Genomic DNA, 26,341 nt, shown 5'->3' with positions numbered 1-26,341 from the left:
ATCAAATAGAAAAAACAATACATGTCGTTGCTTGTTCTTTGCAAGACATTAAAGAAGGGGACTGACTGTGTTGCGGTAAAACTCTTAAGAAGAATTACTAAATGTAATTTAAAGATACTTTGTTTATTGTAAAACTACTGTTCATGTCATTTTATAAGTAGCTTCAAACCATTTTTATTTTAAGTTGACTCAGTAAGATTGTCCATTTGTGTTTGAGCTTTGAAAACATAACTGTTGGTTCAATAAATTAGACGAAATATATTTGTAAGAAGGGGCTGTTAAATAATAAACATTTTTGATTGAGATTTATCTCAGAATCCCTGTACTTAATAGCAAGTTACTGCATCATTTCTAATTGCATTAACCACAATTTAAATCTATTATTTTGAATTTAAAACTAGAAACAAGTTAAAGGTAAAATAAATGCTTGATAACAAAAGGTGCAGATGACTTCTGACTGGTTCACGGAGCTGTCTGAGTTTTTAACCCTTTACCTACGGACCCAGCGCCGGCCCTGTGTTTTATATGTCTGGAGTATTATTACCGTAACTCTGTCAAAGTTTGTCTGATCAGAAAAATTCCAACAGTGTTGGAAAGCTGAGAATTGTGGGTATGTGCACATATATGGTTCATTACTACAGTACTCGCAACCATATGACGTGGGCATTCATAGCAAAACACCTTAAGTATTGCGAGACCGCTACACAGATTCTCAACAATGTAACTCCTCAAAAGTTTGCTCAACCTAAAATATTCCAACGCTGACAGAGAGCTGAGAATCTGTGCTTTCCAGCAATATATGATGTGTGGTATATATATTACGGTAATGTCAAACAGCACTGCAAAAACGGTAGCTTTGGCAGAAGACGAGTGAGAAAGGAGAGTGAAGGAAGAGAGTAAAAGGAGAGCGAGAGTGGGGTTTTGTTTTGGTAGCGTTAGTGGCATTTTTGCGTGTCTGTCATGTGCAATAACAATATGCTACTTGAGAATGTTGAGAATGCATTTTTCCACCTTTATTTGCACTAATTGTCGCCTATGTATATAGTTAAATTTTGCACTGTGTTTTGCACACCCAGAGTCCTAGACTCAAAAAATGATTGGTGATTGTTCTAAACATGTATAGGTTCACATTTCAAATGTCAAATCAAAACTTTATGAGCAATAACAACATTTCTTCTCATAAAAGCCATGAAAAACAAATCTGTTTTTGTGTTTTTCTTCTTTTAAACTGCTGACAATTCCATATAATGTGCAATAATCATTAACCAGATGTTGAAAAGTCAAGTTCAAGAACTCAAGGACCAAAGCTCTCAGACTTAGGGCATTTTCTTAGTCATTCCTGACTATTTTACAGCCATAATAACAAAATATGTCCAAATCACCATTTTTAGACTCAGTAGGAAAAGGGTTAAAAGGGATGTAAAAAAAAATTAAGGATCAGTGATGGACTTATATTTCATCTCTGTGGCTGTAGGGAAGAGTTGAGGTGGCTTTACCAGAGTGTGTTGAAAGAGACAAAGTGTGAGATTAATCGCGATTAAAATAATAATGCACTAATTACAGACCTGAATTAATTGAAATTAATCTTAATAGCTGCCGATCCATGGGATGGATGATCTTGCACTCTTTCTTTCAGGGTGGTTCCAACAGTCTTGGGCTGAGGGATCTGCTCAGGGCCCCAACAGTGTCATGCAGTAGGTGAGAGGGGCTATCCATAATGGATGTCAGCTTGACCAACATCCTCCTATTGCCCGCTTCATCCAGAGTCAAGGGGACAGTCTAGGACAGACCTGTAACTCCTGACCAGCTATTTCAGTCTTCTTCTGTCTCTTTCTGTGCTCCCTCCTCCACAGCATAAAAGAGGGCAGACACCATCATACTATCATAAAATGTCTGTGACAGAGTCCTGCACACTCCAAAGGACCTCAGGCCTTTCCCCCATCTTGTACAGGACGCCTGTATTATTTGACCCATTCACTTTATTGTTGAACACTCAGGTATTTTTATATGTCTCTACCCTCTTAATGTCCAGTCTGTGGATGTTTATCGGTACAGTCTGGGTACCAGCTGACAGATTACAAAGCCGATGATAATCTGCCTGTGCTCCACTGTAGGAGTCTAAGAACATGACCCACACAGCGTCCCCAGGGTTCTCCAGGTGAACTGCGGATCTGTACAGCAGGTAGATGTTGGCGTTAACCACCATGATGTCTGGTCTTCTCCATGGACTTCAGCAAATGAGAGGTGAGGGCCACAGGTCCCTGAGGTGCAGTCTTTGGGGCCGGAACCATGTAGGAACTCTTCCTCTAGACTCAAGCTCAGGTTAAAGATGACCAAAAGCACCTTGCATTTTGTACAGTCCTTCAGGAGTCTGGGTTGATACCGTCAGGACCTGTTAAAGAATGCACATTGTAGATTTATTGATCCCTTAAAAAGTAACATTAAGTATTTACAGTTTCCCAAATGATGTTCATTGAAATCAATACTTCCAAAAAAGATTAAAACCATTGATAAGGAAGGTTAAAATGTTAACATTTTAACTACTTGGTTTTGAAGGTACACTCATTGAAAATAATGGTCAGATTCTCAAGATTTGGTTATGATCTTAAACTATGGCATTTCAAGTTTCCAACGAAGAGTGAAATATCACAACGTTAAGAATATGATGTATAGGAGGAGGCCTAACAATAAGACTTAAAATATCAGAACATGATGCTCACCTGCAAGCACTTGCTGCTGTTGAGAGCACGTTAGGGCAGCTCTAGCCTCCAGTCGCTTCAGGTATCCAGTAGTTATGGAGATGGAGAGCATTGGGGTCTTCTTATTGGATGAACACTGGGTCAGAGGAGAAGAAAACAGTTTCAGCTGTAGGCAAGAGTTCACACCCTCCTGCAGCCTATGGCCAGAGATAAGTCCAGAGTCACAAAAGGCTGACTTGTAGGTGCAATCTTTATCCCTGGAAGACTGTCATATATCATTTTACATGATGTAAAATAGCCACAAGTATCAAAAGTATCTAAAAATGTTGTCCCTTTTCCTAATCTTTGAGAACCTTGGACCAGTGGTTTTCAACTGGTCTAAACTCAGGACCCGCCATCTCCAAAAGGAGAGATCCTGACCAAAATTTTTGAAGAATTTCAACCACATAGATATATTAAATGCTATTGAGAACATTGTTTTTTTATATGCCGTTGGTCCATTGTTGGTCCAAGTTTCCTTGAAAGCACTTCGAGAACATTGTTTTTTTATATGACGTTGGTCCATTGTTGGTCTGAGTTTCCTTGAAAGCACTTTGAGAACATTGTTTTTTTATATGCTGTTTGACCATTGTCGGACTAAGTTTCCTTGAAAGCTCTTTAAGAAAATTGTTTTTTTTGGGCATGGATCCAATGTCGGTGTCAATGTTAGAAAGCACTTTGAGAATATGATTCTTTTGTTTGCTGTTGGACCATTGTTGGTCCAAGTTTCCTTGAATGCACTATGAGGATATTGTTTTGCTGTTGTTTCATTTTTTCCTTCAAAGTATTTCCCCACATGATTGATGTAGAATCGCCTTGAATTTTGTTGTTCAGTTGTTTGTTTCTCTTGGAAGAACATTGTTAACCCTTTGATTCTACCTTTAAATGTGTTGAACAGATCTTATGTTTGTTTTGTATTGGACATATTTTTGATCAGATGCATTTCTTGATATTGAGAAAGTCTGAATTGTTTTTCTTTTATTGAACACACTGAATTAATTTTATTATTTTATTTGAATTCAGTGATTGTATTGATTTTTTGGTAATATAAAAGACAGATTTTTCACTCATACTGAACACCCTTTTTGAGCTTTGAAAAGTTTTAGACTTTGTTTTTTCATTTAGAGCAGATCTTTTTTTTCATTTGAATTCAGTGGTTTTGTGACATTAGTTTACATTATATTAAACAAACATTGCTTTCTCACTCATACTGAACAACCCTTTTAAACCCAGTTTAATTTTGTTTTTCGGTATTTTCCATTTTGCACTTTTGTTTTTATTGGTAATTATTGTGGTTGTTGTAAGTGACCAACCATGCAGCATTTAGGAACTTAATAAACTTGACTCACCTGGTGATGGTGACCTACCTGTTGCATGAAACAAGTCGGGGGGACCTGATGAAGAGTGGAGGTGAAACCTCCTGACAAAAGAACCCTCTGTAGGGTGGAGGTAGACTCGCAGGTCAAGGAACTCTCTGTAGGTTTGAAGTGGACCAACAGGTCAAGGAACCCTCTTTAGGGTAGAAGTGGACCAACAAGTCAAGGAAACCTCTGAAGGGAGGTAGTGGACCAACAGGCCAAGCAACCCTCAGAAGGGTGGAAGTGGACCCACAGGTCAGATGAACCATCCACTTTGACACTAACACAAGGCCGACCAGTGGGGGCCCTCCGATTGTGGGTCAAAGTAACAACTGCTCAGTTTGGGAATATTAATTCACAACAAAACACCATAAAAACATTACCATCAGTAGAGTAAAATAAAAGGCCCATTTCAATGATGAATTCTTATTTTGTATTAGCATTAGCGGAGTCAAATAAAAAAGGCTCATTTCTATCATGAACTCTTGTTTTTTTTTAATATTAGCAGTGTGATATAAAAAGGCCCATCTGCAAGTAGAAAAAAAACAGTGACAAATTCAACACTGGGGTCAAAAAACACCAACCTCCAGTACCTGGTCTTGGGCATCTTAGTGTTCATTGAAGATGGTCAGGTCCACATCTCAGGTTGAAGATGACCAGAGGCACCTTGCATTTTGCACAGTCCTTCAGGAATCTGGGCTGATACCATCAGGACCTGTTGAAGAATGTACATTTTAGATTTATTGATTGGAATTTGCATTGCATTTGCTTTTAAGGACCTGGAGGCCAGAAGAACCCATTTTTAGGGTGGAGGAGGACCTGGAGGCCGGAGGAAACCAGACGCCGGAGGAGGACCCGGAGGCCTAAGAAACCCTCTGTAGGGTCAAGGAGGACCCGGAGGCCGGAGGAACCCCTACAGGGTGGAGGAGGACCCAGAGGGTGCAGAAACCCTCTGTAGGGTGGAGGAGGACCCGGAGGCCGGAGGAGCTCTTGTTAGGGTGGAGGACGACCCGGAGGCCAGGGGAACCCCTTTTAGGGTGGAGGAGGACCCGGAGGCCAGAGAAACCAAGAGGCTGGAGGAGGACCCGGAGGCCTAGGAAACCCTCTGTAGGGTCAAGCAGGACCCGGGCCGGAGGAGCCCTTGTTAGGGTGGAGGAGGACCTGGAGGCCGGTGGAACCCCTTTTAGGGTGGAGGAGAACCTGGAGTCCGAGGGAACCCTTTCTAGGGTGGAGGACCCGGAGGCTGAGGAAACCCTTTGTAGGGTCAAGCAGGACCCGGGGCCGGAGGAGCCCTTGTTAGGGTGGAGGAGGACCTGGAGGCCGGTGGAACCCCTTTTAGGGTGGAGGAGGACCCGGAGGCCGGAGGAATCCTTTAGGGTTGAGGAGGACCCGGAGCCTGCGGAAACCCTCTGTAAGGTTGAGGAGGACCCAGAGGCAGGAAGAACCTTATTAGAGTGGAGGAGGACCCGGAGACCGGAGGAATCCTTTAGGGTGGAGGAGGACCTGGAGGCTGTGGAAACCATCTGTAGCATTGAGGAGGACCCAGAGGCAGGAGGAATCCTTTTTAGAGTGGAGGAGGACCCAGAGACCGAGGAAACCCCCTGTAGGGTGAAGGAGGACCTTGAGACTGGAGTAACCCTTTTTTGGGAAGAGGAAGGCCAGGGGGCCAAAGGAACCGTCCACCTGAACACCAGAACCAGGCTGGCTGGCAGGGGCCCTCCGATGGCGGGCCATAGTGCCAATCGATTAGGATGTGAATTATAATTTACATCAAACAAATACAAAGACCCTAAATCCTGACCTGAAACCACACACCTTTGGGTTGTGATTTTTGTGTTTTAGAATTTTTTTTTTTTTTTTCAAATGTATTTTTTGTGATCCAGGCAAAATTTGTTTGAAGGTATTAAATTAGAATTTTTATTTTGTCTTAAACACCTGTTTTATCTATTAAATGCATGTTGTGAAGTTTTATATGTATATCAACCATGCAGCATTTAGGAACTGAAAAAATTGGACTCAACTGGTTTTGGTGACCTACCTGCTGCAGGATGAAGGTGTAGCTGAAGGCTGGGGGACCCTCTCTGGAGTGAAGGTGGACTTGCCGGTTAAGGAAACCTCTTGAGGGTGAAAGTGGACCAACAGGTCAAGGAACCCTCTCTAGGATAAAAGTGGACCAACAGGCCAAGGAACCCTCCAAAGGGTGGAAGTAGACCCACAAGCCAAAGAAACCTCTGAAGGGAGGTAGTGGACAAAAAGGCCAAGAAACCCTCTGAAGGGTGGAAGTGGACCCTCATGTCAGATGAACCACTTGGACAGAGACACAAAGCCAGCCAGTGGTGGCCCTCCAATTGTGGGTCAAATTGAAAATATGGTTGTGAATTTTCATTCTCGGAAAAGCGCTATTAAATCTTAGCATTAGCAGAATAAAAGAAAAGGCTAATTGTCAGCATGAATGCCTCTGTTGTATTACCATTAGCAGCAAGAAATAAAAGGCCCATTACCAGCATGAATACTTGTTTTGTATTAGCAGTGTGAAATATAAAAGGCCCATTCGATCAGGAATGCTTGTTTTTACTACCATTAGCAAAGAGAAATAAAAGAGCCGTTGCCAGCATGAATGCATGTTTTTTATTACCATTAGCAGTGTGAAATGAAAGGCTCATTGCCAGCATGAATGCACGTTTTATTAAAATTAGCAATGTGAAATAAAAAAGGCTCATTGCTAGCATGAATGCATGTTTTTATTAACATTTCTAGTGTAAAATAAAAGGCTAATTGTCAGCATTGTCAGCATGTTTGTTTTGTATTACCATTAGCAGGGAGAAATAAAAGGCTCATTGCTAGCGTCAATGCTTGTTTTCTATTACCATTAGCAGTGTGAAATAAAAAAAGGCTCATTGCAAACATGAATGCATGTTTTTTTATTAACATTAGCAGTGTGAAATAAAAGGCTAACTACCAGCATGAATGTTTGTTTTGTATTAACATTAGCAGAGAGAAATAAAAGGGCCATTGACAGGATGAATGCATGTTTTTTATGACAATTAGCAGTGTGAAATAAAAAAGTCTCGTTGCCAGCATGAATGCTTGTTTTAATTACCATTAGCAGTGTGAAATAAAAGGCCCATTGTGAGCATGAATGCTTGTTTTGTATTAGCATTAGCAGAGACACACACATGGTATATTACCAGCATGAATGCTTGTTTTGTATTAGCATTAGCAGTGTGAAATAAAAGGCCCATTCCATCAAAAATGCTTGTTTTGTATTAGCATTAGCAGTGTGAAATAAAAAAGGCCCATTCCATCAAAAATGCTAGTTTTGTATTAGCATTAGCAGTGTGAAATAACAGGCCAGTATCCAGCAGGAATGATTATTTTGTTTTACAATCATCAAGGAGTGAAAAAGGACAAAAGTCAGCAATATAATTTAAAATTACAAACTATTAATACCAGGTCAATGGACATCTTGGTGTTCAGTGTTCGTGAGCAGGTCCAACTGGGGTCAGGGATGGTTGCCGTGGTCTTACAGATGCAAGTGTGTGAACTTCTAGTTTTAGAAGATGAAGGTTGTTCTGGATTTGCGTAGCAAAAATGACATTTTTAACTTTTATCCTGTCTTTGTGTTAAACTTTAGGGTATACTGTTTTTATTTATTAGTATTTTTTCCCATTGCAAAATCATTTTTATGTTCAAGCAGTGTTTATTTGTTTTGGTATTCTTTCTTTTAGCATTATTTTTTTAATGTAGTTTTTAATGTAAATTTTGAAAACACTGTTAGAAAGTTTCACTTGCTTTTTTAACACTGCTGTATTGAAAACATTTTCAAAATTGTCTTACATGGATTTTGTCTTTATATATTACAGTTCGTTGATGTATTAAAGCACTTTTGTCAACCTTGTTGTTGATATGACCGCTCCAGCGTGTTTCATAGCCAATAAATAAATGGGACTTACCTGAGGTAGGGTCAGGACACTGATGAAGACAACTGCCACATACCTTTGAATCTCGGAGTAGCAGCAGATACCTTCAAGGCAATGAAGTCTCTGTCCATGGTAAGGTTGTTGGTGTCCAGAATAATTCTGGAGACTGATGCTTTGACTTTGATGACTGGAGGCCCTGAGAAGTGTCAACAAATTTAACCCGTTGACGTTTAAAATTTTGATATCACATATTAAAGCTTTCTCACACTGGAAAGACATTTATTCCAGATCCATAAGGCATAGTGCTAAGCACTGAAAAACATGTTGGAAAGATGTTTTATGTGATTAAGAGTGCATTTTGAATCTAGTGCATTCCATGTTTCAGTATAAAGGTGAGACAAAACCCCTTACAACCAGTGGTTTTCAAGTGGTGGTTTGGGACCCAAAAGTGAGTCAATGGGATACTTTGAATGGGTGGTCAATGTGTGTCTGAATGAAAGAAACTGGTGAGAAGTCGAGATGTATGGAAGCCCTAAGGGACTACATCCATATAATTTATTTTACCCCATTTCTTGTGACAAGTAAAATTTGGTTGTTTTCTCTGGCTCTCTGCTTAGTTATCTCATTATCTTGGGATAATTGAGCTGATTTTCCTAACACGTCACATTAATTTTTGAGATCTCTCAAATACAACCTAAATTTACATGTAATGATGAGATAAGAAAATAAATGCACATTTTCCCAGGCTCTTCCAGTGATTTGCTTTTAATACATGTTTGTTTTGCTGTCTGTCCTTCACATTTTGCTCCATCTAAGGTGAAAACTGCATTATTATTCTTAGGAAATAAACACAACCGATTGAAAATTTCAAAAACTTGGGTCGCCTTTTCTCATTAGTTATGATTCCTGAGTTTAGGCCAGTTCAAAACTGCTACTCCAAACAAGTGCTTCTCTATTTGTCTAACTGCAGAACCAACCACCACCTCCTTCATAATAAATCCCAATCCAACGTACATTTCTGAAGATTTTGAACCACCAAAATTCATTTTGAGGTTTGGAATAAATACAATGCAACACTAGGCAAGATTAGGTATTTTGATTTGATCTTGTTATTTCCAGCTCAGCTCCTACAGTAAGCCTAAAATACACTGTTTTCAAGCAAGAGTTAAATTCAAACTGTTAAGGCCAAAAATGCACCAATGGAACCCATTCAAAATGCCATTTTTGATCTCACTTCCATTAAAGCATATTACATGCATTTTATTATAGATGGGTATCAATCTGGGCTTTTGCCTTGTAATTGATCATTTCTACTTCTATCCACCTAATGGTATCAAATTGACCATATTTGGCATATGGGGAGAAAAACATGCTAAACATGAAAACAAATGCATTAAATCAATGTTGCTGCCACTAATTGACATATTTCAGGCTGTAATTATTCAACACAAGAAACAAAAATAATGAATTTATAATTAATTAAATGATTAATTTATTAATTTTTCTGTTTTTTTTTCATTGAAAAACATGGCAGCATCATGATAAATAGCTGTCAGCCAAAGGGTTTAAATTAGGGCTGGGCAATTAATTGCAAGTTAAATTAAATTGCGATATTGCCTGCTGCAATATTCTAACCACAGACAGTGCAATATTTCTTTAACCTGAAATTGGTCAAAATACCAGATACCATTTTTTGCAGTAGATGTTTTATGCTCTACACCAGTGTTACTCAACCCTGCTCAACCAAAGAGCCAATTTGATGAAAAATACCTCTGCAAGAGCCGCAATCTACGTGGTGAAAGGTGGCAGAAACAGCATGAAGTTAGGTTGCAAAAATGGTCTAAAAGCAGCAGCGGTTTGTGTGTGAAAAGGGGCAAAAAATTGGAAGAAAATGTGGAAAAGGGTCAGAAAGTGGCAAACACATAAGGGAAAAGTGTCTAAATGGGCAAAAAGCTGTCAAGAATGGCAAAAATGGGCAAAAAATAGGAAACAAGTGGTATGTAATGGCAAGCAGTACCTTAAATGGGTGAAAAGTGTCAAAAAATGGTGAAAAATGGCAAAAATCGGATTAAAGTGGAATAAATCGGGTAAAAGTTGCAAAATGCACCCTCCCATAAAGGAAAAAAGTGGTATTTAACAGCTTAAGATAGCTGAAAAATTGTGAAAATGCCCAAAAAGTTTTTTTAACGGTTTTCTGAGGGGAATAATATTTAAAATTACAACATAAAAGAGCAACAAATCATCAGAAAAGAGCTACACGATGCCGCAGAGCCACACGTTGAGTATCACTGCTCTACACTGTTTGCAGTTTCTTTTGTGGATTTTTTTTATTTCTATTTTTATTTTTTTACAAAATCCTACTTTTCTCCCTCATGTATGTGTTTTTCTTATTCAAACAAGAACAACAAGAAAAGGCCACCCCCTTCAATATAGCAAATGATATCAATTTGCCATATGAATCAAAATCGTTTTTCTTTTTTTCCAAGTTATTTATTCCTAGTTTTATATCTAATGTGCTATTTTTGATAAAGACTGATTTATTGCTTGTGTTTGTTGAACAACACATAAGATAGGGAACCTAAGAATAATTGCACATTAAATCCAATCGCAATATTGGGAAAAATAATCGCAATTAGATTATTTTTGCAAAACGTTCAGCCCTAGTTTAAATCCGTAAAAAATGTATGATATTTGATATCAATAATTAGGTTAGTTGTAGGGGAAAAAATAGCTAGATGAAAGTAGAATAAAATATTAATGTTTTTCATAGTTTTTCATATCAAAACACTTTTTTGCTTTCTGCAGCTTTAGATGGAATATGTGAAATCTGCAAAATGAAAATAAATAAATAATTCGTAGAAATCAATGTTAGTGCAAATCACTGAAATATCCAAGTCTGTAATAATTCAGCACACAAAATTGTTGTATATTGCAAATGATTCATTTGTCTTAAAAAAAAAGCTTTCCTGCATAGAAAAATGACATATGGATTATGACAGTGATTCAGTAATCCATTGCATCAAAGACACATACACGAGAAGGGTTTTATAGACATAAACAATACTAGAAAAGCATTTGGAGAGTGCAGACCTCCACCATTAGCATTATCTCCCAATAGTAAAGAATCCTTTAAAAAAATTCCTGGATCCAGACGGTGACCTGGATCAGTCCCAAAATCTAATCAGTTCTTCCTTATGCCATTTCTGACATTTCCTGAAAATTTCATCAAAATTCGTCCATGACTTTTAGAGTTATGCTGCTAACAAACACACTAACAAACTAACAAACCCTGCCGATCACATAACCTCCTTGGCAGAGGTGATCCTTTTTTCTCCATTTCCCCTTCAAGTTCATGTGCCCCCTCTTGCATGGCAATGACCCCCATTTAAAAAGCATTTTGAAAATGCATTTCTTTCTTGCAAAAAAAAAAAATCTAAAAGTTTTAACAAATGTGGTTAAAATTAAACTATATTAAATGGTGTGGTCTTTTGTCTCTATCAGCGGTTTTCAAAGTGTGATGCTCGGCCTCCCCTGGGGGGGCGCCACAGAACCTCAGGGGAGGCGGGAACCATAAACCAGAAAAAAAAAAAGTGATTTGATTGATTGATGGCAGTGATACTCAACATGTGATAATTAGTGGCTCTTTGATGTCTTCATTTTAAATATTATTCCCGCAGAAAATCTTTAAAATAAATGAAACATATAGTCCTGAAGCTATGGGGCTTTAGTTAGTTATCACTGAACAACAGGGGGAATTTCCATTTAAATTTAAACAGACAGGTACAGGATACAAAAGCTATGAAACTTATTCTGACAGTTACATCTCAATTACCAACCATAACAGAAAATAAGCAAACAGCACATTAACAACAACATCAACAATAACCCATGTCAAAAACGGATTTTCTCATAATTTAAACACAGTTTAAACTTTGAAACCCCCAACAATTCCTACAGCATAATTCAATACATTTTGTCTTTCATTCTAAGTCGACAACAAATTCATACTTCCTGAGAAAATGCATGAAACAAGCAAAGGAGTAATTTTTTTTCCAAACCAGGAAGCTATCATTTCGCGCCTTCCCGCCTATTTACAATGCGGAAATGCGTTACCTCGGGTTTCTCAGATTCACCTGCAGACGGGACAAGACGGGGTGAAAATGCGGCGCACCTCCAGGTAGGAACGTTGAGATAAACTTGTGTAAAAGTACGAAACTAGAGCTTCGCGTTGTGCGACTTTGCTCTCGCCTGCTAAAACGGAGACGAAGGGAAGGATAACGACGAATTTTACCGGATGTTTAGAGAGCAGGGAAAAGTTTGGCGCGTGTCTGTGCGTAGGTTAGGACGTTTCCCTCGCAGCCCGCTGGACGCCACACAGGTGTGCAGCAAAGATAGTTTGAGTTTGATAATCCCACATTAGTTTGGAGCTTGATATCCCGTTTTATTCTCCAAATGAGGTCCACATTTTTTTAACCAGTCCCATTTCTTCTTTTTGCATTTTAAAGCTCTGCTTAGAACCGTCTTATGATCCAACAGCGCAAAATGCGCATTCTTGCAATTTTTCGACTGGTCTTAACCCTCTATAGCAGTGGTTCTCAACCTTTTCGGCCCAGGACCCCAAAAATAAAGGTGCAAGAGACTGGGGATCCCCACTGTACCTGAAGGTGGTTAAACACAGCCATGCACAATCTAGAATAGTCATGACAAGGCCGCCCTTAAGGTGGGATATGGAGGGGCTTTAACCTGAAAAATAACCGCTCTTACCTAAGAAGCAAGTATATTTTTATTCATTTGTGTGGTAGATGGGTTTGAATCACTTTTGTTAAAAACAGAAATAAAATGGGTTAAAAAATGGCTAGAATGGTTTAATCATGGCAAAAAATGGTGGAAAAGGTGGTGACATTGGATTTTCAAAGTCGCAGAAATTGGTTAAAGTGGCAAAAAATGTGATAAAATTGGCGAAAAATAAGCAAAAAGTCGCAAAAATCGGTTAAAGTGGCAAAAACAGGCATAAATAGTGGTGAGGGGAATTAAAAAGTGGTTGAAATGACTTTAAATTGGCAAAAATTGGGTGGAAAATTTGGTGAAATGGGATGAAAAATTGATGTAAACTGGCAAAACGTGTTAACTAAGACAGAAAAATGGGCAAAATTTGGCAGAAATGGGTTTAACTGGTAAAAATGAGCATATCAAATAGTGAAATGTGGTTGAAATGGGCGTTAAATGTGGTAAAAAGTGGTTAATAGACGCAATATTGGGTCAACAGAGGCAACAGTAGGTGTAAAGTGGCAAGACTTGGTTTAGAAGTGGCAAAAACAGGCAGAAAAAAGTGTTGAAAGGGTCTGAAATGGGAAAAATGGATTTTTAGTGGCAAAAATGTGTTAAAATTGGTGGGAAAAGTGATAAAAACAGGTCAAAATTAAGTAAGATTGGTGTAAAGTGGCAACAGATTAATTTTGAAAATATTATTGGTTTTTTAGGGCATCTGGAGACCCCCATCTCGGTGTCTCGTGACCCCCATGGGGGTCCCGACCCCAACGTTGAGAACCACTGCTCTATGGGACGGTGTTGCATGGAGGAAACATACCACTTTTTGGCCTTGTGCGCTCACATAATACATTCCAGAGTATGACTGAATACTTTTTTTAAAAAATGGCAGGACCTTAAGTAACCCATAAAAGTGTTTAGACTTTTCATATGATGCTCTGGTTGCCATCTTAAACCCTTTTTGTGAAGACATTCTCACACAAAACAGCTCAGCCATTTTGCTGCAAAAAAACTGCAAGAAAATATATTTTCCAGACATTTCTGAGGCTGGAAAAAAATGGGTACATAATTATTGGTAGGTAAAGTTTAATTTTTAGTTGTTAAATGTTGCTTTTTTGATGAGTAAATAGTGGAAAATGGTTAAAATATACATGTTGCCTTGAGGCAACACCGTACCATTATGGATTCACAATGATACCATTACATTTTGGTATGGTGCATTTCGGTATAAACCTTTGTCTTACTGAAATAAAAACGAGGACAAGGACAGTGAGATTAATCACGATGAGAATGAGGATGAGGAAAAGTGATGTGGATCAGGATGAGCACAGTGAGGGTAAATGTACAGCAACAAATATTACCAGCATACAGTAAGATATTAAAAATAATTATTTTTATTGTTAAAGTTCAAATAACATGAATTGCAACCTGTTGCAGCTACTTTGCAATTCCAATATGTTTTAAAACTATTTTTGTTCAAATTTTAAATCACGTTTTTTCTTGTTCATTCCATTCCATAATGGAAATCATGTTTATTTAGTCTATTTTGTGACTAAAAACACCACAAATATTTTTTACCCACCTGGCATCATATTGCGTACCATAGAGGGTTAAGATTTTGATAAGGAGTAAATTCGAGAGCATCATTGGAAGTTTCAGGGGAATTTTTTGGGATATTGTGAAAGGAATTTGGAAAAATTGTTTGGAAATTTTCAGGCATCTTCAAGCAGATTTGGGAAATGTGTAAAAATTTTTGTAATTTTATTGGAATTCTTGGGAGGAATTTTCTTTGAAGTTTTTTTGGTATTGGCACAAACATTTGGGAAATTTATCTGTAAGGTTTTGATAATTTGATTTGGAGGTGTGTGTGTGTGTGTGTTTGTGTAAGGGTCCTTTTGATTTTTTCAAGAACTTTCTTGGAATTTTTTTTTTTTTGATGGTTCAGGGAATTCCTGACATTGTCGATGTATGTATAAATTTGTGGGATTTTGGGGAGCAGGTGGCCTAGTGGTTAAAGGCGCTCACCATGTACGCGGGCGGCCCGGGTTTGAATCTGGCCGGAGGCCCTTTACTGCATGTCTCTCCCCCACTCTTGACCCTGTTTCCGACTCTATCCACTGTCCTCCTCTATCTAATAAAGGCACAAAAATGCTCAAAAATAAATCTTAAAAAAAAAGAATTTGTGGGAATTTGCTGATAAATTTTAGGGGGAATTTACTTGTAAATTTTTAGGGATTTACATGGAATTTGTGAGGAAGATTTTATTGTAATGTTAGGGCTGTATGATAAAATTTTGTTGAAAACCATTCAGGTAATATTTGAAGAAATTTGGGGGTAAGTTTTATGGAATACCTTATAAATGATATATTTGTAGATTAGTGGACGCATTTGTGGATCTTTGTAGAAATTTGCAAATCTTTGCATGCATTTACAGATCTTTGCACACATTTGCAGATCTGAATACGTTTTTCCAGATATGTGCACACATTTGTGGATTTGTGTATGTGTTTTCAAATATGCCTACGCATTTGCAGATTTGTGCACAGCCACAGATCTTTGTACGTATTTGTAAATATTTTTGCAACGATAATTGCTCCATAGATGAACTGCTCTGTGATTTTATATTGTAGTGTTAGAGGGGCGGGGTCATTCCCCACTGTGGGCTCATGACATCACCAGCCCACATATTTGCCCCGGCCACATGAAACCCAGCAGAAGAGAAGAAGAGAAAAACGTTGAAATGGTCTAAAACCAGAAGTCAGTCACATGTAGATCTCAGTTCTTCTTCAGATCTTCACATGTTCACAGCAAACATATTCCAGCATATCTAGAGTGTTAAGACACAAACTTTGGATTTCACCTCACAGGGTCTTTAAACAAAAGGGCTGTTGATTCTATTTTATACTTTTTAGAAAACTTGTAGATATTTTTTTTTCATTTCTTAATTTTCTATGTAGATAGGGTACACGGTTTTTTAAAAAGTATCTTTCATACATCTTTCATAAAAACACCATATGAACCCATTGAACCATTTCATTTCCTCACAGAGAAAACACTGTGAACAGTAACTATCTGTTTTTCCACCTTATTTTTTATCTCAGCTTCTGATAATCATCATTTTTGGGAACATTATAGAAAGTAGGGTGTAATTTATCGTAATGTGACAACGCCCCTCTGTAGCTCTATGTCTCTTTAGCAGCGACAGCAGAAAACCATAGAAGTGAAACTATTTACAGGAAATGTGTAGGCTTTCAATTCTCAAGTTTTTAATCACTATAATTAGGTCAACATGGTTCTGATCTCTTGCTACAGATAAATGATGTGCAATGAATGATATATCAGACCTTAACTCAGTGATACTCAACCTGTGGCTCTGGAGCCACATGTGGCTCTTTTGTGAGATTTGTGGCTCTTTGATGTCTTAATTTTAAATATTATTCCCCAGAAAACCTTAAAAAGGGGAAACATTTTGCCATTTTCCCTATTTTTGCCACTTGTCACCTATTTAAGCTATATTTCGCCATTAAACACCCCTTTTTTTCATATTTTTTTGGCCATTTTGGAATTTCTTTTTGCCACCTTTTCCCCTTTTTTTCCACTTTTATCACATTTTTGCCCTTTTTAACCATTTTTTGCCACTTTTTGCCCATTTTAGCTACTTTTGCCATTAAATACACCTTTTTCCTATTTTTTGCCAGTTTTTGCAACTTCTTTTTGACTCATTTTACCATTTTTGCCACTTTTATCCCTTTTTTAACCTCGTTTTTTGCCACTTTACATCCAGATAGTTTTAGACCATTAAATACCACTTGTTTCCTTTTTTCCCTGATTTTTGCCTCTTCTTTTTGCCATTGTTTTTGCCCATTTTTGCCCTTTTTCACCATTTTTTTGCTGCATTTTGCCCATTTAAGATACCTCTTGCCATTACATACCACTTGTTTCCTATTTTTTGCCCCTTTTTGCCACTCTTGACTGCTTTTTGCCCATTTAAGTGACTTTTCACTCTTTTTTTTAACCACATTTTTGCCACTTTTGCACTTTTCCTCCCCATTTTTAAGGTAAGTGTACCCATTAAGCCCACCAAAATCTAAGTTCAGATTTTGAATGTATTTACCAAGTCAGTGGCTATAAATAGTTGAAAATAGTTTTTTTAGAGGGGTCCCAAAACACCAAAGTTTTGAGGCGACTTTATCTGAGCCTCCTTGAGACTGCACGAATGTAGGCAAGCCTTTTTCAGTATCGACAAATGTGATTAGTGTCAAACAAAAACTGACATATAATTAAGAAATTGTGTGATTGGACAAAATAATGTATCACATTAGACAGGCCCCTCTTTTTTTTTTTTTAAATTGACTTCAAAGTTGCAAGTGGGCTTAAATGGTGCCTGGGCTTAATGGGTACACTTACCCTACCCCTTTTTGCTGCATTTTGACCATTTTTGCCACCTTTACCTTCTTTTTATTGCTACGTCAAGCCGTTTTTACAGCTTTTCACCTCTCAGATTGTGGCTCTTGCAAAGTCATTTTTCAACAGTTTGGCTCTTTGGTTGTGCAGGGTTGAGTAACACTGCCTTAACTAGTCACTTTAAGCGCTGAAACTGTAACTTTATGCTGAGGGTGCATTATGCACTCATCATGTAAAGGGGTGCCATGACAAAATAGCTAATTCTGACATATTTAGCTGAAAAGACAGAGGTGTTTTTATTCTACTCAGATGCTAGATAACGTTTGACTGTTTTCAAATGATCATTTGAAGTGAATGTTTTTTATTTAATTTATTTTTTACCCATGTAACTCCATTAAATAAGAACCCAAAGAGCACCTTAAGTATACAGTGTGTGTGAGAATTACAAAGACCATGCAGTGCAATCCATCTTTCATTATGAAGTGTTACAACTACCAAAGAAAAACACTGATGACTTTAAAGCAATTCACAAGTTTATTATAATTTTAAAATATTTTCTATTTTATTTGATTTGATACAAAAAAACTGACATTCTTTACAAAGTTACATAAAGTGAAACTTGCAAGTTTAAGTACATTCAGCCATTCAGAATAGTTTCAGTGTGTTTAAGTGAACACTGAAAGTAAGTGGTGTACAGCCTGAGCGTAGTTATGGAAATAAGAAGTTGCACCTCTTGTACCCACATCCTGTTTTGAGCTGCAGGCGTCAAAACTGAGAGGAGGTCTGGTTTTGCACCAAACGTGACTTAAATGCTATTTAAATGTTTGACTGACCTAAAACCTGAAATTTTACCATTTATTTTGGTACCATGATAATCAAATTTTTACTACTCAACACGCTACATGAATACGGCTACGTCAGATCAGACTGAATAATGCTGATCAGTCATTTGGTTTTACATTCATGCTTAAGCTGATAGCATACAAAACCTCATCTACAGTATAAACACAACAATCTATGCACAGGCTACATTTAGTCTGATGATGTATAATGCTTTTAACCTACAGTCCAACAGCCACGTTCACCCCAAATAAAGATGAGCCTCTTTGGCAATTTGACCTCAACGAAAGTGCAATAATGTCCATCATCTCCTGTAAAAACAAACACTTTTTTAAGAGTTTGTAGTAGTTATGGAACAGTCTGATGCTTCTGTTTGACCAATAAAAGCAAAAAGATCATCAGCAAAAAGACTGAATTCTCCTGCAACCCTGCCTGTACGCATGAGGACATGGCTTTCCTAAAACATAATAAATTCTGCTATTAGAGGTTTTTTAAATAATGGTCTTGAATTACCAAAGAAATTCAAGCAATTTTCTTGCAATGTTGAGGGAATTTGCTTTAAAATTTTTGCAAATTTCCATAATATTTTTGTGGACAGGTTTAAATATCTTAATTTTTATTATTATTTTTTAGTAATTATTGTTTTGAAATTTTGTTTAGGTACTTTTGTTGGAATTTTCGGAATTGACCTTTAATTTGGGAGAATTTTATTGGGAATTTTGGGGGTTATTTCTGGAATTTTTAAAATTTTTAAGGAACTTGCTTGATTTTTTTTAAGATATTTTAATTTTTTTGGGGGGGGGGGGTTAATTAAATCTAAAGCATCTTAGTAAGCTTTACAGATTTTTGGGGGAAAAGTTTACAGTCGTTTAGGGATCATTTTAAAGAGATGTTTAAGATGTTTTTCCAATTTCCACTTTAATCTCATTTTTGCCCTTTTTCAACCATTTTTTTGCCACTTTTTGCCCATTTTAGCTACCCTTTGCCATTAAATACACCTTCTTTCCTATTTTTTGATTATTTTTGCAACTTCTTTTGACACTTTTCCCCATTTTTGCCACTTTTATCCAATTTTGGCCTTTTTTTTTTTATATTTTTTTACCACTTTTTGTCAAAATAAGTTTTGTCATTAAATAATAATAAATAATAAATAAATAATAATTAAATAATTTTTCCCCAAATGTTTGCCTCTTCTTTTTGCCACTGTTTTTGCCCATTTTTTACAATTTTTTGCCACATTTTGCCCATTTAAGTTACCTCTTGCCATTACATACCACTTGTTTCCTATTTCTTGCCCATTTTTGCCATTCTTAAGTGACTTTTCACTCATTTTTTGCCACGTTTTTGCCACTTTTTGACCATTTTTGCACTTTTCCTCCCCATTTCCACCCCTTTCTTGCTGCATTTTGACCATTTTTGCAACCTTTAACTTCTTTTCATTGCTACGTCAAGCCATTTTTGCCGTTTTCACCTCTTAGATTGTGGCTATTTAGCTCTTTGGTTGTGCAGGGTTGAGTAACACTGCCTTAACGAGTCACTTTAACCACTGAAACAGTGATTTTATGCTGTGGGTGCATTAATCACTCGTCATGTAAAGGGGTGAATTTCCTCAGATATTTTAATTGAATTTTTTGGGGAAAAATATTTGAATCTAAAGCTTCTCAGTAAGTTTTACAGATTTTTTGGGGTAAAGTTTATGGTAATTTAGGGATCATTTTAAAAAAATGTTCAAGATTTTTTTCCAATTTGTCTAGGAAATTGTAAGGAATGTATTGATATTTCTTTGGGTTTAGGAAATCTCTGATAATTTAAGGGAAATTTTCCAACACCTCAAGAATTTTTAGTGGAAAAAAAAACAGATTTTGTCAAATTGACTTCCCAAAATTAAAGGAACAGTTTTGTTTTGTATTGTGTAGTAAGATAGGTCTGTTGTCCTCATATGCAGGCATCATCTTTTGGTGAAAGCTTCTTCCTATTCAAAGACAGGGCTTTGGGTTTATATACATTGGATCTGACTTAGCTCAAATAAGTGGAAGAAACTAAAAGTGCATTCCAAACAAAGGCATGGGTCTCAGGAGGATATAGTTACTAAAGTATGTGAAACTGCTGCCTTGGGTATGTATCAGATGAAGTGCAGTTGAAACAGCTTTTGTTTACTTTTAAAAATTCCGACTACACAGGTGCAGGACAAAATGAGAAAGCAATAACAAGCCGTTTGTCCACAGGGGGGCGCCAAAGTCAATACATGCCAATTTCCTTACAGGCGCTTTAAAAAGACATTTAAGTGGCAAATGGCACATCATTTAAAGTGTCTTTTTGTAACTCGTTGAAAACATGAGAACCTTGTTAGCCCGTTGTAACACAGAGCTTTTGAGTAACATGTCACTGAGTGTTTGTCTCATCCTCTTCAACCGATCGCTGCAGTCCAGGAATCAACTTAAAGATGTTTTTACGAACACTCCTCCGGCCTTTGCGGGGCAGGGTACCAAACAAGGAGGAAATCCTCGTTTCCTCCCAAGGAGGAGTTGAGAGGGAGCTGTTGCTAGAGGCCAGACTGGAGCTGCTGGAACGGCAGAGGAGTTGATGGTGATGTTGGCTGGAGTTGTCGTGTGAGGGGAAATCTCCAGGGAAGAAGCATCTGTCACTTGCAGTGCTGGTTTCGCTGAAGGGGCTGGGCGAGCTGACGTCTCCAAATACACTGACCTGGTCACTGCTATCAGTCATCACGCTCCTGAAGCTGCTGCCGCTGGAGAACCGGCGGCTGTAGCGGCCTGCTGGGGAGTCGAGGATGGCTGAATGGTCCAATGAGAGCTGAAGGCTGCTGCTGCTCATGTTACCTGGAATTATTAAAAACATTGTAAGTCTAGTGTGGCGCAAGTTCGTCTTTAGCTTCTGGGGAACTCTTTTATCTTATTTCTATAGAGTTGACACTTCATGTTGATCACAAACAGTTGCTTTAGGCGCAATAGCTGTGAGAAAGGAAATCTGTGGTTTGACAGCTGAGTTGTTCTCACCTCTCGTCAGGCGGTCTTCCTGTAAAGTAAGGGCTTGCAGCTCCACCAATTTCTCACGTAGCGTTTGCTGTATGGTCAAAAAAAACGTGGGTTTTACTTGAAGTGAAACTCATTTTTCATAAGCATTCAGAACATTTGCGTAACTGTATGAGAGCACAGTTTTAGAGAGTAGAGTCAATCAAATAGTTCATTAATACAGGTCAACTACCCCTGGCACAAATGTGAATGTGTGTCTCTCTAGTCTTTACCAGCTATGTCATTTACAGCTGAAATAAGAGAGATGCCTGCACACTTACTCAGTGTTACAGCAGTTTGACCAGAGACTTTATTCCGGTTCTAGATTTTTTTAGCAATGGGTGCAACACCCACATACTGTGCATAGATGTTTGGACACTAATAGAACAACACCACCATGATCTTACACAGCTATCCTTCCAATTAAATTCTGTATAATTCAGGCTGATCTAAGATATAAAGTATATTTTTTCAAGCAATTAAAACCTTTTTTAACATCTTGAGATGTTATCTTGACTATCAGGTGAAGTGGCTTAAAGTAAGTGTAATTATGTTTTTAAAAAATGTGGACAAGTACACTTTCTAAGGGTTAAGTCTTTGCAGTGTAGTGCCAGGTTGTTTGCAGGTTTGGTCAGAGTCAACCACAAATTTACAGCAAGCAAGAAACTAGGGCAAGTTTAAAGAGACACACCTTAAGCAGGTTCAACTTCTTCTCCAGCTCGATCTGCTTCACAACAGTCCCACTTACAGTCTCAATCCTGCAGTCACATAATAACTTAGTTAAACACTATTACTGGAAGACTTTAACAAGGCCTTGTATAATACTTCAACTCATTTTAAACTTTAATTTTGCAAAAAAAAGAGGGATGTGATACATGGCATAGGCAGTTTACTGAAATTACGAAAAATGTATGTTTTTTTTGTTCTGGTGAGAACAAACTTAGATAAAGAGATGGCTTTCTTTTCATTGGTAGCTTTTCTTTGCTAATCAGATGGTAAAAGTTACTAAAACCCTAAGCAGACATGCATCCTTGCAAGTAATTTCCAGTTGTTTTGGCTAGATCTCATCTTATGTTGTCTCAATTGTTATCTTGGGATGGCAGGACATTTTTTAACACTCATTGCATTTACATGCAGGAACAAAAAAAACTTAGTAACTATATTAGTTTAACTAAAACTGCACTTTTAAAATGCATGTAAATAGCATTCTTGCAAAACCAATGGATAACCACATTCCATTTCTGTCATCAGGTGGATCCTTCTTGCAAAGCCCCAAGCTGAAACATTGGTTCCAGGTCAGAGAATTCACATCCCTTTAAGAGACAGAGGCAGTATCTAAGGGCTTTGTTGTGGTACTGCAAGCCTGCAGACAACATCTGCTGAAGAAGAGATTAGGGTGGATGCAGGTGTATCTGCAGCTTCATCAAAGCCATGCTGAAAGCGACAGTATGAGTTCAATTTATCCACTGGCTTCACTGATGGTGAACAAAGATAAAGACTGCGTCTCCAGCCTCTGTTTTTTTTGTTTACTCCTCAGCAGGGGTGCACTGTTGCTAGCATGTGATACACAGTACTGTGCATAAGTTTAGGCATGTTTGGGCAGAAAACTGAGGCTGAAAAAAAGCGTAGATGTGACGAGTATGTCACAATTAGTGAAGTGGCAGGTGTTGTACTGTTAGCAAGCTAGCACGCTAGCTAAAGTAGGCTAGCCAGCAGAAAAAAAGTATATATAAATGTTTTATTTAAGCGAGTATTTTCCATTTTGAATCATTTTCGTAAAGTACTGTTTACTTCCTGTATCTTGTAAGTGGACGTTATGACGTTGGTCAAAGGTGATGATGACATAGTGACGTAGACCAACCGTCTGATTGGACGACCATTTGAAAGTGGGTGATGCCCAACGCTTGACAGTGGGTGATGCCTAATGCTCGTTGGTCACCGCCCACTATTGCACATTGCATTGAGGGCTACTAGGATGCTAACGTCCATAGACATTATATACGTAGACGCCTCATTGGCCAGTGGGCCGTACATCAACTCCGCCGCCATCTTGCCAGAGGTATTCCTGGTTAAGACACATTACTCCTGTGCTGCGTGGGGCTGACAAGATTGTGTGGAATAACATTTCAAACAGTAACAAAACCCTTCATCCCCTATTTACTTGCATCTGTTTATGGAACGGTGTATCCTCTGGTAATATGCCAGACACGTTGACGTATAGCAGCAACAGGCAAACACAGTCAATGAGGCGTCTACGTATATAATGTCTATGCTAACGTCAGCATCCGCTAGCTAGCTTACATTAGTATCCTCTAGCTAGCTACCGTGTTGTTAGCAACGACAGCCATTTCAATTAAGACAATGAATTTCTGAAATATTTTTAAATTCTCTTTAAGCATATTGTGTTAACACAAAAAACAGGTTACATGAATCTAATCATAGGTGAAAATAGCTATCAAATTCCGATTATATAAACTAATGTCTGATTTCAACTTGTTAAAAATAAGTACAAAAAACCAGAAGCAGTTAAACTGTTGTCACATCCTGTTAGTGCAAAACAGCAGTTCACCATTTGTAACAGTGCTAACCTTCTGTGATGTAAGTGCTCTATACTGAACAGAAGTTTGCGGTTTAAGACATGCTGAATGCTGAATGAAAGAATATCCTCAGTATCTAGCTGAAAGGGGACATCTCACCTTCATCACTAGCACAGTTCAACATACCTCTGTCAATAAATTCATTCACCTGCTGTGCATGTATACGGCAAAAGACGAAGGTATTCTAGCAAAATGGCCAAATCAAGCTACACCAATGCTGCCACTGGCCATGCTAATGAGGTAGACGAAATTTATTTCTTTGCTTATTTAGTGCAATCTAGGCATACTAGATCAATTAGCAGAAAACTGCAAAAAAAATGTTAACAGAAAATGGATTAAAAATATGGATGCATGTCTGCTTCAAGGCTTAATGAAAAGGCAACAGAAATGTAAAATAATTCAAAGTTTTAATTGTGTAGAATTATAATGAGTATATACTGAGTTATGGATTTTTTGTATTGCTATGTAGAATATTCTTCTTATTATAATTACTGTATTTCATTTGTTTTTAATACCAGGACAGTGTATGAAGTGTAACTTTGTGTTACTCACTTTAGACTGTTAGTCGACTCTCTGATCAAGTTGAGCACCTGTTCATGAGAAAATCCTTCAATGCTGGCCCCGTTAATAGTTATGATAACATCTCCTATAATAAATGAGGACAGAAAAGAGGAAACTCATCAATTACAAGAAGTCAGGCTGCATTTCTATTATGTTTGTGCATTGGAGCATATGTGTGTGGGCGGTTCACAGCTATAAAATTTGTGGTCAGTGATATAACTGTCTGTCTATGTGCTACAAAAAGGTACACCAAGGTCAGAAGGGTTTGTGCATGTATGAGAGAGTGTATGTGGAGGATATGGGAGGTTTACCTGCAGTCAGACCAGCGCTGTCAGCTGCGCTGTCCTCTTGCACTGTGCGCACTAACGTGCACATCTCCACTGCAGAAGTGTCCCTCAGCTGCAGACCATAAGTCTGCATCAGATAGACAAGCTGAATCATTACATGCTTTTAAAGTTATTCAACATAAAGATAAAGATTTAGATATTAAACAGCATGACAGCTAATGATGTACTTTATGTGAAAAGGCTAACCTGAATTTCAAACCCAAATGTTCCATTGTCTGGCTTTTCCAGTACAATTGTGGTTCTGTGCAAAGAGATGTGCAAAAAAGGGAGGAAAAATCAAATCTATTGTAATTTCAGGGATCTTGCAAAACAAAAGAACAACATATAGCAGTTTCTTTAGATGACAAGTTGCATGTCCAGTGTTAATAGATTTACCTTTGTGGGTCTGAATAATCAACCAGAGAAGTGGAGTAGGATTGTTTTGTCTGCAAAAGGAGAAATGCAGAGTTCGTCTTTAAAACAGTACAAACAATTTAGTGCTTGAACCTATCAGGGAACTTTATGCAAACACCTTAAAACTTAAGTGTTACATATCCCAGTTGCATAACACAAAAGATTAAAATAGTTGGAAAGCTTTTGCCCGGTTGCATGGAGCTGCTGAAAAAAAATCTGTGAACTACTTCTTTTAAAAAAACATTAAAAATCTCAGCTCTAATCAGACTTTAATGTAAGTTTTCTCACTATATTTCATTTAAAAGCAGAAGAATTCTCTATTTAACAGTTGATTCATGCCTCACCTTGCGCACCCTGGACAGAGAGCCTGTATTTTGCCGTGACCTCTCACTGTTTCCCCTCAGTGAACGCCTGTACCACAGGGAGCACTTCTTCCTCAGAGTATTATCCACTAGGAAACTGTCCTGGCTGGCTTGGCGCTCAAGTACATTGAAATTCATGACGGCTTGCATGGTGCAGTAGTCCTCACAGCAGTTTCATGTCCTCCTGCAGCAGCAGCTCTTTAGTGAGTGTGAGGATCCGGCCCTACTGTGCTAAAAACTGTGTCAAAGCAGGAAACCCACATCATGTGACATCTGTGGAGACCTGTGCAGAACAGAGCCTCGTGTACCCACCTTCCTGTTAACGTTTTTGCATCTCTGTTTCTTAAGAAAGGGGTCTGTTGTTCAGAGAGCTTTTTTTTCTCCTCCTATTCCCCTTTCAGAAAGTCCCCTTCCCTTTCTGCAGTCTAAGCGAGTCCATTTCTGGTCTGTCAGAAGTCAGCAATGCATGAGGAACTGCCACCTCACGCCTCCAGCAGCACCTGCCTCCAGCCTCTCTCGCTCGAAGTTCTTCAATGGGTTAAGCCTCAGCCTGAGCCTGGGTCCTGTGTGCTGTCAAGCAGGGAGACTTGTGGGCCAGACGAGGCTGATTAGCTCTGGGCTCCCCAAACACAGAGCATGGGTCATTGGGCCGCAGGCATCAGGCGTGGTTGGATCAAAAGGGAAATCAAACGCACAGGCCGGCAGTCAGGGAGACAATGGGCTGACGGGTTAAAGAAAACTGAACCACAGAGCACAAATCCTGCCCCATTACCACACCCAGGCCTTCAGAAGATGCACTGTTTGATCTGCAGGACACGGGTGTCATCTTTCAGCATGCACAAAGCTGCATTTCTTTAGCATTTTTATTTTGAGCTCAGTACTGTAATCAGACGCAGCCAAATGAAATAATCATGAACTCCCAGATTGAGTCACAGTAATCCCCTCTGCCCCGCTGACCCTCTGCAGAGCGCTTGGCAAAGAGACCACGGGACCGTCTGGAACACAGATGTCCTGTTTCACCAGGA

At 38.3% G+C, this 26,341-nt stretch overlaps 1 protein-coding gene across 1 annotated transcript; it reads right to left on the bottom strand.

Moving 5' to 3' along the window:
- Nucleotides 1-19,433: 19,433 nt before the first annotated feature.
- Nucleotides 19,434-25,528, bottom strand: LOC121522638 (cytohesin 1 interacting protein). Its single transcript, XM_041807189.1, has 8 exons — nt 25,299-25,528; nt 24,937-24,986; nt 24,748-24,802; nt 24,526-24,628; nt 24,206-24,299; nt 21,748-21,814; nt 21,042-21,108; nt 19,434-20,864 (listed from the first exon to the last, which is right to left on the bottom strand). The coding sequence occupies exons 1-8, from the start codon at nt 25,464-25,466 to the stop codon at nt 20,410-20,412; spliced, it is 1,059 nt and encodes a 352-aa protein (XP_041663123.1). The 5' UTR covers nt 25,467-25,528; the 3' UTR covers nt 19,434-20,409.
- Between the last annotated feature and the right edge of the window lie 813 nt (nt 25,529-26,341).

The sequence above is a fragment of the Cheilinus undulatus genome, linkage group 15, assembly GCF_018320785.1.
Source record: "Cheilinus undulatus linkage group 15, ASM1832078v1, whole genome shotgun sequence".
Lineage (NCBI taxonomy): Eukaryota > Metazoa > Chordata > Actinopteri > Labriformes > Labridae > Cheilinus > Cheilinus undulatus.
This window is presented reverse-complemented; position numbering and strand designations above follow the sequence as displayed.

Coding starts and splice junctions, on each gene's coding strand:
- LOC121522638 (XM_041807189.1), bottom strand. CDS start 25,466: ATGCAAGCCGTCATGAATTTCAATGTACTTGAGCGCCAAGCCAGCCAG. Junction 21,815..24,205: donor GAGTCGACTAACAGTCTAAA/GTGAGTAACACA, acceptor ATGTGACTGCAG/GATTGAGACTGTAAGTGGGA. Junction 20,865..21,041: donor GGAAGACCGCCTGACGAGAG/GTGAGAACAACT, acceptor TAATAATTCCAG/GTAACATGAGCAGCAGCAGC.